The sequence below is a fragment of the Sus scrofa genome, chromosome 15 (genome assembly GCF_000003025.6).
Source record: "Sus scrofa isolate TJ Tabasco breed Duroc chromosome 15, Sscrofa11.1, whole genome shotgun sequence".
Lineage (NCBI taxonomy): Eukaryota > Metazoa > Chordata > Mammalia > Artiodactyla > Suidae > Sus > Sus scrofa.
Genome location: NC_010457.5, coordinates 27,222,250 through 27,243,002, shown reverse-complemented (window position 1 = coordinate 27,243,002; position 20,753 = coordinate 27,222,250). Strand labels below are relative to the sequence as shown.

Sequence of the window (20,753 nt, the reverse complement as noted above, 5' to 3'; positions counted from 1 at the left end):
TTCTACTTTGATGATTCTCTCATATAATTCACTTTGCCTCCATTTGTTACCAAACACAAGTTCATATGCCCGACGCACAGAGAGGTCAAACTAACTGAAACATCAGGGTTTGGAGCAGAGGAAGTTTTATTGTAGGGTCGTATAAGGAGAACTGTGTGGCTTATGCTCTCCAAAGCCACAAACTCCCCAAAAGTTTTCAGCAAAGCAGTTTTAAAGGCCAGGTGAGGGAGGGGTGTACACTGGCTGGTTGTTGGGAACTTCTTGGTATAGAAATCCTTTGTTTTTGCAGCTGTGCTTGTAGGGCAGGTCAGGATGTTCCTGTAAACCTCTAATAAGAGACATGTTAGTCTCTGTTCTGCAACTTTTTATCTCTATGTGAATGGAAAAGTATTCTGCCTTTGAAGCTCAGAATTATGAGAATAGGGGATCCTGTACATTTCAGGCTCTAGGAAACATTCTTGACTCCAAGCAAAAACAATAGAATACAGAGGCTAAGGCAAAAGGAACAGATCCATGGTGGAATCAGATTTCTTTCCAGTTACACATTTGGTTTAGTACGCTTTTAAAACGTCTACTCTCTGCTGGTCCTGTACTCAAGCCTGAGGATGGAAGCATTGCCCTCCAAAAGCTCAGAGGCCCTGTTGGCAGGGACCATGTTGAGGCACTGATGATGCAAAGGGACAGATGGTCAGGATGCTGGGGAGCAGGAGAGGAAAGGCACCAGGAAGGATGGGGCATGCAAAGGCTTCCTGGGGCCATGGCAACACTGCTTGATTTTGAAGAATGAATAGAATTTGGTCCAACAAAGAAGGAAGGGCAGGATGCTCCAATTAGAGGAGAGAAATAGGAGGAAATATAGGTGAGTAAGACTCCACTGGTGGCTTAGATGCCTGGGTCACATAGAGCAAAAGAGAACAGACAAAAGATGAAGGAGAATTTTAGTCAGGGACACCAGAGTTTGGGCTGTCTCTGGATCTGACCTTTGTTTTTAACATGTACATACTGGAGCTGAGCATTGAGTCTACCCTGGGGAAACAACACCTTTACCATCAACCAGAAAACTGTCATGGTTTATATCCTGCTCCAGTGTTTGGCAAACCCACCTGTTTTCTTCCAGTATGCCAGCCGTGGGTTCTGACGATACAGGTTATCTTGATATATGAGCCAGACTATTGCCAAAATATCAGCTGTCTCTGTACACTGATGCCAAAGAGAAACACAGAGAGAGAAGTGGAGGAAACAGAAAAAGCTTAATTTCCAGGCAATGAGGGAACACAGTAGGCTAGGGCCTCAAGGACTGTGCCCCCCAGCCCTTGGAGGGGGTAGTGAGGAGTCTTACAGTGTTTGAGGAGCAGGGTGTGAGCAGCTTGTGGACATTCTTCTGATTGGTTGGTGGTGAGGTCATTGGAAGTCAGCATCATCAACTGTCTGGTTGCAACCAGTCTGGGGTCAACTTGCTTGCAGGTATCATACAGTTGACCTCTTTCACCTGGTGGGAGCTTGAGCATCGGAAAAACAGCTCTAGGGACATGGCTTAGGATATTATCTATAGTCCTTGAGGAAGAACTAAAGGTCCTTGACGTTGTTGAATGGCTAAACTATTATTTTGTCTTGCTTGACTGTTTTCTTTTTCTCTGTTTATTCTCACTTCTGTGATTAAATTGATTCTTTGACTAAAGTTTTTCTGTAGACAAAAGGCAGGCTGAGGGCATGAGTGGGGGTCCACTCTGGGAAAGTCTTACAGGGTCCTGCTCAGTCAGCAAGGCTTTAACACCTGAGAAAGTTTTAACATGTAATTTATGGTCCAGGTACTAGAGACAGCCCTCCTGCTGATACTTTGCAGTGAAGATTCAGCTAGTCTGAGGCTCAGTCAATCAAGGGGCTTTTGGAGAGGATAGAATGCTGCCCTGTTGATGTTGGGGGGCGGGTACCAAAACACGATGTAGACTCTGACCCACAGGAAATTTTCATCCCATTGGGGAGATAACACTTAATGGAGATGAATTGTTAATTTATACTATGAGGCAGGGAATAATGTGAACTGAATGAATAGATCAGACAGTGGATGTTATAAGAATTTAAAAGGCGAAAGCTTCATGTACTGATCTGGTCCAGGAAAGCCTGCTTTATTCATTTCCTGCTTTATTTACTTACCCTTTCAAACTTTTCAGTACTTCATGTGGAAGTATGTATGTATGTATGTATGTATGTATGTATGTATGTATGTGTGTGTGTATATGCTTCCTGTCCCTATAGTTAAGGAGAGAGAGCACTAGGACAAAAGCTGGGTATTGGAGGATAGGGTGGTGAATTTGGGGTGGGGTAGGGAGGCAGCATACAGCATACAGGGCATGGAAGCATCCTTTAGCTAAGTACATTCACTTGGAGGGTAATGTATACCCTAGCCTAGCTGGAGTGGGGAATCATTGTAGGAATATTGGGAAATGAGGTGGGGAGGACAGATGGAGAAGTGGTTACAGAGGCAGAGACTGGCAAGATGAGCACTTCGAGTTTCAGTCTGGGTTCCAGGACACCCTGGAGGGATATTTGCTCTGAGGCTGACCATGACCTTGGTCTGGAGATAGTTCAGTCCAGTAGAGTGTCCTGTCGCAGAAAGGGGGCAGAGTGTTGGGAAGGAGGGAGGCAATCGCAGAAATTCCCAGCTGCAGTGTTAGGGCATAGAATCCAAGGCGGAGAGGAAATTTGAAGAACTGTGTGAATTCAAGCCACCATCTGTAGGGAAGGGTTAATAGAGCTTGATAATTGGTGGATAAATGGTACCTGAGAAAAACAGAACTCAGGACCCAAATGCTGGCATAATGGTACTAATAATTGGAATATGCTCTTTTATGGTGTGATTGACATTTTAAGACTGCCTTATTCAATTATTTATATATTTCCCACTTTGTTCTCTCAAAAATTGAAACTACCTTTGAACTATTAAATAAAGGTTGTTATGAAAGGATATAGAAAAACAGCTGAATTGGGTTTTCTGGGAAAGATAAAGCCCGGAAACTTCCAAGTCAAGCCAGGCAATTGTGTCTCTCTTTTACAGATGAAGAAGCAGGTTGAGAGAGATTAAGAAATCTGTCTAAATTGCTAGCAATTAAAGTGGAAGGGCCTTGAGCAAGGGGGAAAAGGAATATAAAGCCACTGTGGAAATCATAGCAAGCCTGTCTCAGGGCTGGAAATAGAGTCCTCTGGGGACTCTGCTCAGGCCTGGACTATAGCTCTGTGCACCCATGTTTGGAGCTGGTTCCAGGACAGTCGCTGGATTTCAAAGTTCTGTCTTTAAACCACAGAAATACCTAAATAATGTGAAGGATGAAACGCAAAGATCTGTTAGGAATTTGACAGAGAACTAGAAAGAAAAAGAAAGCAAGAGAGACCAGAAGCAAGCACTTGTTTTCTGAGGCTCTGCAATCTCAAAATTGTATTTTAACCTTGTGGTTCTCAAGCAAAGGAAATTTTCCATTCCCACCCACCCCAACCTCTCATGTCCCTAGTCCCATACAGGGGGACTCTGGCAGTGTGTCTGGTGATGACTTCATTTCAAGCACAAACCTAACCTTTTTTTTTTTTTTCTTTTGGCTGTTCCCTGTGGCATGTGGAAGTTCCTAAGGCCAGGGATCAAACCTGAGCCACTGCCACTGCAGTGACAACACCAGATCCTTAACCCATTGTACCACAAAAGAACTCACAAACCTAACTTTATAGGCTTCTACCATGGCCAAATAATGTGGTAAGCATATTCCTATACCTTTATCATTTTATTCTCGTAAAAGTCTATGGTTGATGGTGTTATTCTTTTTTTTTAATTTGTTTCCCTTCTTAAATTGAAAAATAGTTGGTTTACAGTGTTATGCTAGTTTCAGGAGTACAGCACGGTGAGTCAGTTATGTATACATATTTCAGATTCTTTTCCATTTAGGCATTGAATATAGTTCCCTATGCTACACAGAAGGTCCTTGTTGTTTATTTTATATGTAGTAGTGTTTACATGTTAATCTCAAACTCCTAGAGGAAAACATAGGCAAAAATGCTCTTTTGACATAAATCACAGCCATAGTTTTTTGGATCCATCTCCTAGAGTCATGGAAATAAAAGCAAACATAAACAAATGGGACTTAAATGCTTTTGCACAGCCAAGGAAACCATAAACAAAACCAATAGACAACCTATAGAATGGGAGAAAAGATTTGCAAATGGATACCACCACCAAGGGATTGATTTCCAAAATATTCAAACAGCTCATGCAGCTCAATGTCTGGTGATGTGTTTGTGGGGATGGGGGCATCCAGGAATACTGCTAAGCATCCTACACAAGAAGCACAGTTCAGGACACCACACCCCCATCAAAGGTCTATCTAGTCCAGTGCCAGACCTGAGCAACTCTTGCTTTATGGGAAATCCTTAGTAAAAAAAAAAAAAGAAAAAAAGCTTAGGCCTTCAGAATATTGCTTAACTGCCTTGAGTCTTAGTTTCATCAAATGTGAACTCTAAATTATTGGGAAATTCACATTATAAAAGTTATAAAGAAATGCATTAGATGGTTGGTAATGATACTTATCTAGGAAAATAAAATCAAAGTAATAAAAGTCAGCTAGAATTCCAAGGGCAGACCAAAGTGGACATGTTGAGAGACAAAACTTGAACTGTGTTTTAATTCTTCTTAGACGCTAGAAGTTCCACGAAGGCACAGGACCAAATTTTGAACTCAGTCATTGTCAGAGGGGAACTCGCCCTGTGAGAGTAGAAACTGGAGCAGCCACTTTGAACACCCTGGCTACTCCTCAAAAGGTTAAATATGGAATTTCCCCACGACTCAGAAGTTTCATTTCTAAGGGCACGTAGAGGGAACTGAAAAAGTAGGTCCACACAGAAATTTGTGCAGGAATGTTCATTGCAGCACTATTTATAGTACCTGGGAAGTGGAAGCAGCCCAGATGTCCATCAACTGGCAAAAGGACAAACAAAATGTGGTCTGTCCACAGGAAGGAACATTGTCCATACAAATTGATATGAGCTGCTACCTGGGAGGGACCTTGAAAACATTATGTTAAGCCAAAGAAGCCAATCACAAAAGGGAACAGAATGTGTGATTTCATTTATATGAAATCTCCTGAACAGGCAAGTCCATAGAGATGGGTACTGAATTAGTGTTGGGCTAAGCCTGGAGGTGGGTTGAGGAGATTGAAGACTGAGAACCACAGGTTACAGCTTTGCTTTGCAGGGAAGGGTGTTGCAAAACATTTAAAAACTTAATTGCAATGGCTACCTAACTGTGAGAATACTAAAAAAAAAAAAAAAAAAAAAAAAACACCACTGAATTGTACATTTTACATAGATGGATTGTGTGGTGGGTGAACTTTATCTCAATAAAGCTGTTTCAAAAATGCAAATAAATAAAATCAAAGCTGAATACCACAGCAGGAAATAGAACTTTGCAGATATAATTGGCTGTCAGGGTGGTTCCTGGAGTGGAGCAGGGCTGGCTTTGGAAACGCAGAGAGCAGAAAGCTCAGCCTGGGTGCTGCCAGCTTCCTTTGAAATCTCCCTTTGCCCCTGAGTGGCCCTGTGACCCTGGGCAGCTTCTCCAGTTTTCTGTTTTAGCATCCACAACAGGACTATAAAACTTGGCCACCAGCACTATTGTGAGAATTACTATTTACACATGTGAAGTTCCTGGCACATATTTTGGAATTCAATGCTGGTGGTGTGTATTATTAGCGATTTTTACAATTGGGCTGTTTCATATTTCATTTGCAGGTTTAGTTGCAAGGATGGAAAGTGTCTTTATTTTTTTCATGAAGAAAACCTTCTAAGCCTTTTTAACCCACTGTGTAAGAGACCTTGTATACTAACACTGTACACTGAATTCTGGGACAGAAAGCAGCCACTTTATTTATTTATTTTGTCTTTTTAGGGTGGCACCTGTAGTATATGGAGGTTCCCAGGCTATGGAGAATAATCGGAGCTGTAGCCAAAATGTCAGATCTGAGCTGTGTCTGCGACCTATATCACAGTTCATGGCAATGCTGGATCCTTAACCCACTGAGTGAGGCCAGGGAGATTAAACCTGCATCCTTCTGGATGCTAGTCAGATTCGTTTCCACTGAGCCACGATGGGAACTGTGGAAGCAGCCACTTTTAATAATAGCGGCAAGAAGTGGAAAAGAATGCACACTTTTCCTATTCTTTATCTCAGACTAAACATTTTTTAGTTTAAGAAAATAATTGTAAAAGTTGCACTTTTTTAAAGAAAGTTCACAAATTCTAGTACTTTGTATAAGGAAAAAAATCTGTAATTCTGTCATTTAGCATCATTCCAATCATTGTCTCTTTGTAGTCATTTTTAACAAAATGTGAACCATACTATTTTCACTTATCAAATTCTCACTAACATTCTTGGAATTATAATTTTTAATGACAACATTATATTCCATATTATTACTATTTCTAATGGTAGTGACATTTTCACTTACAATGGTGACAGAAGGTGAAAAACTTTGGAATAAATTTGACAAGAAATGTGAAAAAATCATATGAGAAAAATGTTAAAACACTCTGAAAGGCAGTGAATAATATTTGGACAGATGTAAAGATATGCTGTTCTTGGACAGGAGAACTCAATATTTTTGTAAAGATATCACTTCTTCCTAAGTTAAATTACAAATTTAATACACTCTCTGTAGAAACATTGTTCTATTTATAGAGTTTGAAGCATGATACTAAAATTCATATAGAAAACCAAACATTCAGGATTATAGTCCATATTATTGAATACACCATATTCTGATTTGGAAACAGTAGTTGTGAATTTTTGCTATTATAAATAATGGTATTATGAGCTCTCTTTATCATAAATCTTGGTTGCTGTGCTGTTACTATTTTGGGATTAATTTTTCAGAATAAAATTCATAGAGATGAGGTATGATATTTTCAAGGTTTTTGAGACTTACTGGTATAGCGCCTTCCAGAAAGAAATGGAAACCTTTGGAACTGCCTGTTGCTCTCTATATCCCCTAATGTTGAGTGTAATTGGTTTCTATTCTTTGCCAGCCTGAGAAATGACAAGTATTATCTAACGTCACATTAAAGGTCAGAAGTTTTATGTTTGTCATCTCCAACAATTTTTCCAGAACCTAAGTCCCACTTTTTAAGCCTCAGCTTTTAAACCATTTGAGTGCTTAGCTCCCCAGCGAAGCCCTAAAAATGCTGCTTTTATCTCCAGAGACTTTTTCCTAAGGTGTTTTTGGCTTCCAAAGTAATGCTTTCCTGGGAGTTCCCATTGTGGCTCAATGGTAATAAAACTGACTAATATTCATGAGGATGTGGGTTCCATCCCTAGCCTGGCTCGGTGGGTTAAGGATCCAGCATTGCCCTGAGCTGTGGTGTAGGTGGTAGATGTGGCTCCAATCCTGTGTTGCTGTGGCTGTCATGTAGGCTGGCAGCTGTAGTTCTGATTTGACCCCAAGCCTGGGAACTTCCATATGCCCTGGATGCTGGATGTGACCCTAAAAAGCAAAAAAAAAAATCCAAAAAACAAAAAACTTTCCTGTCCCTTTCATTAAAAACTATTTTTTTCAGAGCTCTTTCTCTCAGAGGCTTTTGGAGGAAAGCAACTGGATAGAATTGATTTTCTCTAATTTGTGAATAATTAATAGCACTTAAACCTGTACCTTTAAAAGAGCGTTCTTAAAAAATGAACCTTGTAGAACCTTCAGGGTGTGATTTTGGACCCATTAACAGAATGAAGGGGCAGACAGGCCCAGGGAGAAGCAGATTTTTCCAGGGGGAATCTGCCACTTCGCAGAATCTTGGAATCTCTGCCCGGAGCAGCTCCTCTGAGTTGGTCTTATTTTTCCGAGCTTCTTTCCTTCCTCTTCTGAAACCTCTCACAGATTAGTTCCCATCCCAGGCTGCAGAGTTGAATCTCAGGGGCATCTTTGAAAGATCCCAAGTCTGTGGCCACCCCCAAAAGGCTGCCTTAATTAACCCTGTGTGGGGCCCAGGGACCTGCCTTTTCAAAGCTCCCCAGGCAATCCCTTTGTCAGCATCAAGGACTGCTGTTCCAGGAATTCTCCTCTAAGAGCCCTGGCTTCACACAGGCTCCCCCTGCAGGGACTGGGGACCCTGTAGGCGAAGATAAAAAGAGATGGAATCAAAAGGAAAAACAGACCAGAAAGAAAAAGGAAAGGAAAAAGAAAACAAACAGGCAACCAGGCAAACCCTTCTTCAGTGGTGCGTTTAAAGACATTGTGGATAGTGATGTGGGAAGGGGATGGGAGCCCAAGTCAGAGCACACAAGCTGGAGCTCCAGCCTGGCCCCCTCATACAGAGCAGGGGTCAGTGTCCTCTGTGTTACAAAGACTTGATGATCTGTCTCTAATTAGATGGGACCCTCGCCCAGCCTCTGTATATACCTTCTTCTCCACTGTATCCCTGAGGCCCTTAAGAGCTACTGTCACCCTATTTGCTGAACTATTTGCTCCTTTCCAGCCTTATAGTATACCTGAAAATGCAATCTCATTTGTTATGCAGAGATATTTAAATTAGTATGCAAATGACAGTAAAAGGAATAAAGACTTGCCACTGACTATGCCCCCCACTTGGCCCTGGCAGAAGTCAAGTGCACATCACCAGGAAACACTTGACAGACCCTCTACCTCATTAGCAGAATCCCTGTTGCTGGGACCCAAACCCTGGCCTTTGGGGGAAGCAGGGCCTCCAGGTGCGAAGCTCTGGGTCCTCTCCACCCCAGCAGATGCTCAGGGCTGCAGCAGACACTGGCTGCCAGGGAGCGGGCTGGAAATGCAGGAAAGCCCCTCCATCTGGACCGTGATGAACAGACTGAGCGTGGCCGCCAATCCTTCGCAGCTGGGCTCCCAGCCTGGTGTTGCCCTTTCCCTGGGGCAGCTTCTCCAGCCCTGGGATGTCTCAGGGGCACTAGCTCTTCTGTAGCTGTTCTGAGAAGCCCTGAGGACCTCTGCTTTGATTTTCAGTACTTTCTTCCCAACTGGTTTCTTGGAGACTGTTCCAGAAGGCACTACCAAGCCTAAGCTCTTTTACCTCTAGGAATAGCTCTTAACCCATCCCTTCCTCTTCATTCTTACTTCTGACACCACGACGACGGAGGACCCCCACCCCCGGCACTGTCTTCTGTGGGCTGTGCAAGCCAGAGAGAGGCCCGTGGGTTCTGATCCCAACTCCCCATCTGCCACCTGAGTCTCTGAATATGTACCTCTAGCCAGGTCATCCCTACACTAATAAAGACTGCTCTTGGGCTCCCAGATGCTAGACCAGTGACTTTGAACCTAGGCCACAGTTTAAAATCATCCATGGGGATTTTACAAAATACAGATGCCAAGAACCCATCCCCAGAGATTCTGATAGAATTGCTTGGGTAAAGTGTCCTCCCTAATCCTTTGTCCATGGACGTTGTTGAAATGCCTTCCTTGGCCTGGCATGTGAGACCCTTGGTGACTGGACCCTCTTCCCACCTGCCTTTCTGGGGTCTTGGCCTGCTTCTCGTTCCAGAAGTTTGCTTCTCTGTTCAGGCTGTCACCCAGAACTCTCTCTCTCTCTCTTTTGAATTTTTAATTGAAGTATTGTTGATTTACAGTGTTGTGCTGATTTCTGCTGTATAGCAAAATGATTCAGACATATATATATGTATATATATATATAATATATATATATATATATTCTTTTTGTAATCTTTTGCATTATGGTTTATCTTATGTTATTGAATATAGTTCCCTGTGCTATAGAGCCAACCTCATTGCCTATCCATTCTACATGTAATAGTTTGCATCTACTAACACCAAATTTCCAGTCCATTCCTCCCTCACCCCTTCTCTTGGCAACATGAGTCTGTTCTCGATGTCTGTGAGTCTATTTTTGTTTTATAGGTAGATAGGTTCATTTGTGCCATATTTTAGATTCTGCATATAAGTGATACCATATGGTATTTGTCTTTCTATTTCTGACTGATTCACTTAGTATGAGAATTTCCATGTTGCTGCAAATGGCATTATTTCATTCTTTTTTATGGCTGAGTAGTATTCCACTGTATAATGTACCTCACTTTCTTTATCCATTCCTCTGTCGATCATCCCCCAGAACTCTTGATAAGTGGGGAACTCACTCACTTTTCAAAACTTCCTTAAATTGTCACCACCTCTTCTGTGAAGTATTTTCTGGATCCTTTTATGAAGTTAGGCCTCTTTTATTCTCTATCCCAGAACTGCAGGTGGGGTTGTTGGCTTGCTTCTTTGTTTAAGCCACTAGCCTGAATTTCTCAAAGGACAGTATGGAATCCTCTTTGTGGGTCTCTTCCATTTTAGCCATGGACTTACCCCATGGCAGAGACCCTATAGGATGTGACTCTCCATTCCTCCAAATGCAGGGGGACATTTCGTGGTTGCTGTTCTGTCCATTTGTTTCAGCGAACACCATTGTCCGCTTGTGAGGTGACATGCACTGTCTTGCACGCCCTACTATAGTAACTGGTACAATAGCCTATGGGTATAATCCTTCTCCCCATTTTCCAGGGGAGGAAACTGAGGCAATGAGAAAAGGAAGGTAACACAACACATAGCAGGACACGGAGGGAAGAAATGGGTGGCTCTGGGCTCTGGCTCCACCATGCCCACCACCAACCCTGGAAACTTTCTGCCTGGTTTCAGCGGATCCCTTAGCAGTGATATAGAGTAGGAATTGTGACATTCCAGAAGGCAAAATCAGAGCCCGGGAAGGTGGGTAACACAGCCAGTGTCCTATAATTAGCTGAGAAAGAGGTTGGAGTTGAGCTCATCTGTTACCTCCCTCCAATGTGAGACCCTTTGCCTGGTATGTCATTGGAATCTAAGCTGTCCTCATCTACTTTTGCCATAAAAATTGTTTATTTATTTTTGCTAAAACAGAAATATAAGCCACATGTAGAAAACTGTGAGGAAAGTAAAAATGCCTATAACCCTGCCTCTCAGAAATTAAAACCCACTGGGAATATTTTTTTTTTGTGGCCGTGCCCATGCATTGCCTAAGTTCTTGGGCTGGGGATCGAACCCGTACCATGGCAGTGACCCAAGACACAGCAGTGATCACACTGGATCTTTAAAAGCTTCTTCACCAGGGATGTCCACTGGGAACATTTTGAGTTTTTCTTTCTTTCTTTTTTAGCTTTTTACCCTTCGTTCATGTATCAATAGGTCAATTTGTGTCTTACACAGCCTATTTTGTAGTCAACAAACGTGTGTTTTGCCCTTTGGTTTTCGAGCCAAACATATCAGAAATTGTTCAGCTGCTTTAAAAAAATAAAATAATAGTATTTAATGTGAAAAGAGAAAGAAAGATGTCTCCTGTGTAGCAGCTGGGTATTTTGTTTGAGCAAGATGGAGAATGGGGCTGCTCTGAGAATGTCCATGGGCCAAGGCAGACGAGGAAGCGAGCCCTGCTCTCTCGCATCCTGCTGGAGTCTGTCATCCCCATGCTTCCCCTTCCTGTTCCTCTGCAGGCAGAAACTTGAATGATGGCTTGTGGCACTTACTTAGCATCAATGCCCGGCGAAACCGCATCACTCTTACCTTGGACAATGACGCGGCCTCTCCGGCCCAGGATACCAGCCGCATGCAGATCTATTCTGGAAACAGCTACTACTTTGGAGGTAAGTTCCCTGGCTTTGGAGGTTGACAATGAAGGCAGGAGGGAGAATGCAGTGGGCAGTTATCTCACTGTGATAATTCTTTCCTTATCAAATAGACTATTCTCCTAATACACACACACACACACACACTCACAACACTCACATGTGTACTTACCCTCAAGCCCAAAATAATGAGAGGCAAACTTTTTCACAGCTGTACAAATATAAATTATCTAGGTCAGTGCTGAGGGAAGAAAAATAACTCTAGCTCTCCGAGCTGGTATTACATAACACATCCAAAGGAGATTTTTGTAACCATGCAAGGATCTGTGACCATGTTCTAAAGGATAAACTCAGCTGAAAACTTGGAGAAAGTGTACTGATAGTCAGCAGGATCTGTAAGACAAAAAAATCCAGGTGCAAAGGCACAACCAGCCTCCTCAGCTTTCTGGAGCATTTCTGTGTCCATGTGCTTTCTTCATGACCTTCCTGTCCCTTCCCCACATTCCTGGAGGCCTTGCCTGTGGAAGGGCAGCTAAAAATGGGAAAAATCTAGAAGGCCTGTGAACTTGTAGTTCTGCAAAGAGCAAGCAGTACAGATCCTGCCCCCTCCAAGGCTAGGAAACTTTCCAAAGACGAAAACCACAAGGGTGAGCTGATATGGATGAGAAATATATAATTAGGCTTTTGCTTCCTTTTTATAGATGTGTGTATATATTGTTTAGTTTTTGTAAAGGTATTTTTTCATTAACACTATCTTTATCTAGTTACTCTGTGCATTGTTTGTTGTTGTAGAAACAATCTCAGGGGAGTTCCCGTCGTGGCGCAGTGGTTAACGAATCCGACTAGGAACCATGAGGTCGCGGGTTCGGTCCCTGCCCTTGCTCAGTGGGTCAACGATCCGGTGTTGCCGTGAGCTGTGGTGTAGGTTGCAGACGCGGCTCGGATCCCGCGTTGCTGTGGCTCTGGTGTAGGCCGGTGGCTACAGCTCCGATTCAACCCCTAGCCTGGGAACCTCCATATGCCGCGGAAGCGGCCCAAGAAATAGCAACAACAACAAAAGACAAAAAAAAAAAAAAAAAAAAAAAAAAGAAACAATCTCAAAAGAGTAATTAATCAATTAATCTCAGCAGCTGTCTGACCTTGAAAACAAGACACTGAACTTCTTTATTGAGGACAGAGGCAGCAAAGCAGAATTGCTGGGAGAGTTCAGTGAGGTCAACATTAAATGTACACATTAGATTGGACAGACTGGCTTCATCTTTTTATCATCATGGGCCTCATCTGGGCCTGGTCTGAAGAGAAATATCCTGCAAAATTATAAAGTGCGGTTGTTTCTACAGTAAAATTATAAAGTGCAGTTTCTGTGGTACACATCACTTCTCTCATGTCAAAACATGCAGTTAAGCTTTGAAATACAGAAGGGACATTGCAGACATGAAGTGTCCAAATCACAGTATCCTGGGAGGAAGCTGACAAGTGAGGCCTTTGTGGTTCCATTAAAAAGGGGATGACACTCATTTTCTCTAAATGGTTTGCAAGTCTTATATCGTTTAATTCATGCAGTAACGTCATGGGGTAGGTAATATTAGCCCCATTTTGCAGATAGTAAGACTGGTATTTGCAGAGATGAAATCATTTCTGTGTTTAGTAGAAGCAGGATCTGGCCCCAAATCTGGGTTCTCTGTGACCCAGCAGTGACAGCAAAGGAACATGCCAGTGCCATAAAGACTGCAGAAAAAGGGTCTTGGCGACCCCAGAGACATATCACAGACTGTGTAATTTTGCACTCTATAAAATGTTTCCTTATTTCTGGGGAAAACTACACCCAGTTAATTATGTTACTTAAGCCCCTGAAATGCCTAAAGGCGAAAAGGCTCCCCTCCCCTGCTTAGATAGTGTTTTCTGAGGTGAATCTTCCGGGCTCCAGGCTGAGGAGGAAAGATTTATCTGAGATCTGAACAGTGTTTAAACATACGCCCCACACGTAGACTGTAAACTTAAGGGAAGTGAAAAATGGGTTTGAGTAATAATAGTCAACTTACATAAATTCTCTATACAGCTTCAATTAGAATTGGAGCATCTCTCTTCATTTTAGAGCATGTGCCTGTGAGCTGTTAACCAGCTGCCGGGCTTTAGCCTGGCGGGAACTGTCTATTAGAGATGGCTGAAATAATTCCCAATTATTTATGGGTTATTGTCACGTTTTCAAGCTCGCATCCCCATATGCTCTGAACCTATTAAAACCATTGGGGTGGAGTTTATAAAGAGCACAAGCACCCATACATGAAAGTTGTTGCTCTCTACCTGTCTGAATGAGAAGTACTTAATTTACTTATTTGCACTCATGGCCTATGGAAGTTCCCAGGCTAAGGGTTGAATATGAGCTACAGCTGCCAGCCTACACCACAGGCCACAGCAACTCGGAATCCAGACTGCATCTGTGACCTACACTGCAGCTCATGACAACACTGGATCCTTAACCCACTGAGCAAGGCCAGGGATCCAGCCCGCATCCTCATGGTTACCAGTCAGATTCGTTACCGCTGAGCCACAATGGGAACTCCCTATAATGTGTATTTTTTAAAGGAACACTCTTCAAAAAGGTATGATATTAACCTTTTGTATGATTACAGACCTCTAGCTCTGTGCCTTTAAACTTAGTGCCTTCAGTATGTGGAGTCGCTTTATCTATCACTTCTGAATTCCAGTTACGTTCCTGTGTGTACCTTTCTCAGGAACTAAGCCTGTTAATGCTGACAATTAACCAGATGATTACTCTGCCACTGTTCTTTACCCAAAGCATAATTTTCTTTGCAAGTGTAATTTAGAATGGAATTGTGCATTTAGAAGTGTGTTTCAAGACAGAACAGAAATGCCTAAGTAGTTATGATATGTTGTTTCCTGGGGGTAAGTGAAGGATGCCAGGCAAAACAATGGAAATAACTTCCAAAGAGGAAAAAAGAAATAAGCATGAGAGAAACCAACAGGAGGGGTATTGCCCTTAACATGTTTTATGTTCTGTTCTGTACCCTGGTTGAGCCTGCCTCCCCTGTGAACCAGCTTTATCCCCTCTCTGAGAATGCTCAGATTTACATCAAAAATGCATGCCCTGTTGTGAATGAAAAACCACCAAAATAATCAGACCTCAAGGTCTTCTATCAATAGGTCGCCAAAAGCAATGACTGATCATTTCAGCATTCTTCTTCATTTTTTTTTTCTCTGTCAAACAGGCTGCCCTGACAATCTCACCGATTCCCAATGTTTAAATCCCACGAAGGCTTTCCAAGGCTGCATGAGGCTCATCTTTATTGATAACCAGCCCAAGGACCTCATTTCAGTTCAGCAAGGTTCCCTGGGGAATTTTAGTGATTTACACATTGATCTGTGTAGCATCAAAGACAGGTAATTATTGTCTCTTCTCCTCTGTTCTCCCCCACCCCCACCCCTTCCCATTCTCGCTGTTCTAAATATGTGTTTCTTTAACCAAAATTCGAATCCACTGACATCAGCCACATTAGACATAATTGAGTCGCCTGATGGAAAAATATTTCTGAAAAGGATTTCAGGCCCAGAGACAAATGGTTTAAATTAGTCCAGTCTCTCTTCATGTTGACTTGCAGTAAATGGGATATGCAAATTAAATCAAAATACGCATTTGTGAAAGGATTAAAATTTTATGCGTAAACAACATTTGATTACTTTGAAGTTAAGAGCAGAACGAGGAGAGGGAGGGATTGTGTCTCTCCCGGGCCATCTCTTCCTTCACTGCAGTGAGGGTCCTTCCTGACACATACAGGGACTGCAGGCCCTGTGGGATGTGGGTGACATAGGTGCTGGCAAAGCCCAGTGGCACACAGTGACTCCCTGGGGCCTGATGGCTGTTGTCACTACCACCCACCGACAGTTTCTTTGGCCCAGAGGAGACCAGACCCTCTTGGAGAATTAGCCCTTTACTCTGCAACCCACAAATCTAGCAAAAGTGCCCTTTCCCTCTTCATTTCTCCTGGGCTCTGGCTCCTGCTCCATTGGAAGTTTCTAGATTCAAAGGTGCACTGCAGAAAATGAAAGGGCTTGGGTCCTCAGTTTTCAGCAATGTTCGTCACATTTCCCCCATGGTTCTTTGCTAGCTCTTAACCTCCATCCTTCTTCCAGTCCTACTCACCTGGGTCAAAGTGCCATTTATGGAGTGGGTGATCACTTAGGTGCTTGCCTGTGTGCTGGTGACAGAGTCTTGGCTGATGTTTCACCAAGGTGTGCGGGGGACGTAACCCCAAGAGGCTATCAAGGGCCAAGACGTGTACCCTTCTCTGTGGGACCTGTGACAGCAGCAGCTTAGCGTGGTATCAGGGAAATGCGGTTGGAAAGGTTTTTCGGAAGTGATGTTGAGCTGAATCTGAAAACACAGGCTGACTTGGCTGAGGAGTGGGGCAAAGAATGGAGTAGACAGAGTTGTCAGTGAAATGGCATGGGAACAGGAGGGATCATGGCTTCAGAGTATTTCGTCCACTCAAGACACTGGTTTTTCATTTAAAACTTTCTAATAGTGGGGTGCCTTTCACATTTGATGGCTTATAATCATTTCTTTGGCAATACTTATTTTTCTTGGGAGCATATGAAATAATGGCATGTCTTAGAATGAATGGTGTCTTTGATTCCTAGAGTCCATGGGGATGGGAGGTCAGGTGGTGGAGTACAGGCTGTGAGTGTAGAGGTAGGGCTTGGGCCAGCGCAGTTAGGAAGTGCTCTATGCACCTATGGAATTGAATGGCATGCTCTGGGCTCTAGATTTGCTTAGTAAAAAGAGGACACAAGAAATGTGAGAAGGATGGATTGACAAAGGACCAGCCCAGAGGTAGGGAGGGGACCACTCGGGTCGGGAGAGCAATGGTGAGAAGTAGCAGGTGCCTGAACTGAGCAACTGAGAAATCAGCCCTGCAGACCATCATCTTGCCTCATGTTTGGAACAACTTACATAATTTGGTGGAACTTTATATGCGCCTTTCTCTGTTAATACCACTGCACATGGGATCGTCAGCAAATCACACAGACTTCCAGGCTTTTCTGCTCCGTTTTTTTCTATTTGGCCAGCTGGAAAAGTGGGTCATAAAATGCATGCTTCATTAGAATGTGCCAGTTTAGAGACCTCAGAATAAAGATACTGCACAGAATGGTTGCTATACTCCAGTCTTTATTAATGATAAAATGAGAGTCGCCGTCATCCTCATCCAGGACAGCCTTTTTGCAAAGTGTAGATCGATAGTGAGAACAATTTATCAATAGGGATCTCTAATGATAAGTTAATTTCTAATCAAGGAAGCTCTCATTATTTTCGATTACGTGGACGCCACTGCCATCTACATGGCATCATTACTTCTGTGTAATTGGAGTCTGTGTAATTGTATTACATACAATTGTGTTTTGGTTAATTGTATAATAAGGGATTGTGTTTAGTTTTGTGGGTAAATGGGACATTTTTCTTGATTTATCAGACAGTGTCTCTAACAGAAGGGAAACTGGTAAAGGGCTTTGCTTAATTATTTCTTGAACTTATATTTAACTTTTGGTTGAGGGGGTTAGAAAAGCAGGCAGTTTCTGAGTTTTGCATTTTATTTTTATATGTGTTAATCAAGATGAACCTGATTGAAGGGCCAGTGCAAAGTGCTGCCTGCAAGGATCTTGCCACTTGGGTGGGAGATACTGGGACAGAGAACATCCTGCTGTGGTTTTGTAAACCTTTGCTCCTTGGTTGATCTGAGCTAAGTGTCTCGTGTCTCTTCTCTCAAACCCTTTCTCTACCTGTCCCCACAGGCTGCAGGAACCCAGGCCTCCTCTTCCCTCCCTCTGAGTAACTTATCCGGCCATGGGGGGATCCAGCCCTCTGGCTTCCCTTCCTTGCCAGCCCCATTGAGCCTCTTCTGCATTTAAAGTCTAGTCCCTGTGGGAAACATAATATATAATAACCCACGTAGTATCACAGAAGAGGCAGAAATGTTGCCAAATCTTGAGAGCTTCCTCCAGGGGTTTCCTTGAAGTAGATTCCCTTTGAGATGGTGTCTGGGGGTGCAAGTTCACTAGTGATGCTGGAGAACAGGTCTGGAGTAAAAGCTGGGAGGGTTCCTTCTCTAGGACTAAAGAATTGAAACCAGCATTGTTTGCATCTCAATGATGAACAAAAGGATGGAAGCTTCTGGCCTCAGGGAAGGAAGGAGGTGGAATAACTGGGCTGGCCAACAGCTCTGATGTGCTGGCTTTAGGAGGCTTGATCTGGAGGAAGTCCTTACCTGACAGTCAGAGTACAGGTCAGGAGGACCCTTGAAGGGATGTTGGGAGCATGCTGACCCCCAAGCACCTTCAATAGTCTTGAAACCTTTAGAATAGAATGGGCAGCCACCCACCTCCTCCTCTGGCTGAATCTCCAGTCCCCTGACCTCCACACCCTAAGACACTCTTCCTCACAAGCTGCACTTGTCTCTTGCATCCCTTGGGCATGAAGTGGGCAAGGCATGATGTTCCAAATTCTCCTGGAGTTGAGCCACCCTAATGAATGCTTAGAGCAAGATCACACCCTGGGATATTCAGCCTCACAGACAGACCCAGAGTGAATGTGCAAGGCAGCCTTATGAATATACTTGAGTAGCATTAGATGCCAGAAGAGCTCTAGAAGGCACAGGAGTACAAGAGCCTCGGCATCCTCATTGTTAAAAGGGGTAAACTAATACCTGGAGACTGTGTCCACGTTTCCGTGGTCACAGGATTGTAGCTGCCACCCATCCTTCTCCATGATACCATCTGCTCAAAAGGATCTGCCCTGGAAATGGCAGCTGCTGTGTGCCTGTGGATCTGAGTATGTGACCTCATCTTCTGCCCAACCAAGTTGTTCAGGGATGTGCCACCTGTTAAATTCTTCATCAGCCTTAGGTGCCTAAGGACATTGCATTTCAAAGGAGGCATTAGAAACGGTATGTGATGCCAGGTAAGGTCTGAGTGCAGTAAGAGTGTTCACCCCTTGTTGCACAGGTCAACAAGGGCTTCTTCCTAGGGTATTTGTTGACGGAGCCAAGCAGTAAGTTCCAGGAGCCATATCCAGCCCTGCAGGGTTCAAAGTCCCACAAAAGAAACATGTCACCAAATGCTGTCTAAGCCTTCATTCAGATGGGAGACAGGACCCAAGGTGAACAGCAAATAGAAATGCTGATGAGTTGTGCGAGTTACACTTGGAGAAGGGCATCAATCCCGTGCAGGTGGCAGTGGGTCTGAGAGGCATTGCAGTTCATTTAGTTTCCAGTCTGAGACTTGCCAGCTAGAAATGTTACACACATTGTTTAACCTGTGGTCTACGTTTCAGCTTTTGCAACACCAGGATAATAAAACCTACCTTTGCATTGAGTGTTAGATGAGAGAGCAGAGAAGTCATGTGCTCCATTGCATGGCTGGTGGACAGTAGACACTCAGTAAGTTTGCCGAAACCAAAGGTTTGCAAACTCTCCATTTTATGTGCGGGGAGGAGACGCTCAGACCTCTTGCTGACGCTTCTTCAGTCCCCGCTATGGCCAGGTGACCCCCAGTAGTTTCTAGGGAGGAGCCCCACAGATACACCTCCCATGTGTCCTCAAATTCTCCATGACCTTCCTTGGACTTCAGTTCCCTCTAGAGCTGCCCCCCTCCCCACTACCAGGCACCAACCACCACCTACTAGGAAAGTATCTATCAGTTTTGGTGCCAAGACTGTGGTCTCAGGACTCTCCTAAAGCACCAGTTCTCTGCTGGTGATCTGCTCAGGGCACATAATTTAAGGTGGTCTTTATTTCCAGGTTCATGCAGGTGCAGACCCTGAATTTACAGGAACATGGTAATTAATAACTCCTTAGAGCTTGTAGGCAAACCTGTCTGCAGGTTTGCCTGTCTGCAGCCTGTCTGCAGCAGAATCGCCAGGAGGGCTTGTGACAACCCCAATTCCTGTGCCTCATCCTTAGGATGTCTGATTTTACTGGGGGAGCCCAGGAACTTTGCATTTGTAACACATTCCAGGATGCTGCTGAAGCTGCAGGTGCTGCTGGGACCGGACCTTGAAAACCACTAACCATTAAAACCTAAAGCTTCTAATCCTGGAGGTGGTGGGATGGCAAGGATGCTATACGAAAGTGGGATGGGGTGGGGGAGGGGGTGGGTCTGCTGAGTAGCATCTCACAGGGTCTCTGGACACTTCCAGCAGTGCTGTCTCGGTGTCCCCTCTCCAAAGGGTTGTTGAAATCAGTCTAAGGGTCTCTGTTGGTGGGCACTGAACTCCATTTCCCTCCAGAGGTCCTGTGTCTTTGTCACTCAGCTCCTCCCCAGCTTCCCACTACAAACAATGCCTTTAGGAATGTACATGAAAACAGACCCTCAGCAGGTGCCTGAGTGAAGGGCTATTTGGGGTGGAAGGGAGGGTGGGTCTTAGAATAACTGCAGATGCCAATACACCTGACTTGTCTCTTTGTTATTTTGAGCACAGCCATTTACTTGCTGAGCCCTCTAAAAGTCAGAGCTTGGGTATTCCTTCTGGAGTACCTTCTGCCTTGTGTGTGGGGAGGTGGTACCATTTTAATTAGAGTGATTCTACCCACCAAAAATATAGCTGCGGACTTTTACCAACTGGCTGATTGCACATGGTCTTCTGGTACCAGTGAAGGTTGCCCTAGTCACAGGCCCCGCTTCCTGCCTCCCTTCCTCTGGGAGTGATGCTGTTAGGGAAGATCCCTGGAGAGAACGCAGCCAGGGTTCCTCATGGAAAGAAATGACAGTTTTGTGGAGTGTGGCGCAGACAGGTATGGAAGCGGAGGCGCTGCGCCTGGGGTCCTCACTGTTTCATCCTGTGGAGGTGTTCTGCCCTTCATTCACACTTTCTAAAATTAAGCAGTCTGCTTGTTCCAATGAGTGAATTCCATGCGGAAAACGGCTTTAAATTTCTCGCAGCCAAATAGGTTATGAAATGTAGCTCCTCTCTCCTTCATGACTTCCTTTTCCCCCAACACACATTCTTTTCAAAAAAAAATTTTTTTTTCCATTATAGCTTTAAGAAAAGAATCTGCTAAACTCTCTGGTCAAGCTTCTTACCTTCTTGGTT

The 20,753-nt window shown here is 43.8% G+C and overlaps 1 protein-coding gene across 1 annotated transcript in view; it reads left to right on the top strand.

The window, feature by feature from the left end:
• Positions 1-20,753, top strand: part of CNTNAP5 (contactin associated protein like 5) — an 865,036-nt gene that overhangs the window by 497,338 nt on the left and 346,945 nt on the right. Inside the window, 2 exon segments of the mRNA XM_021075830.1 lie at positions 11,519-11,668; positions 14,881-15,052. Coding sequence (XP_020931489.1) covers positions 11,519-11,668; positions 14,881-15,052 — 322 coding nt within the window.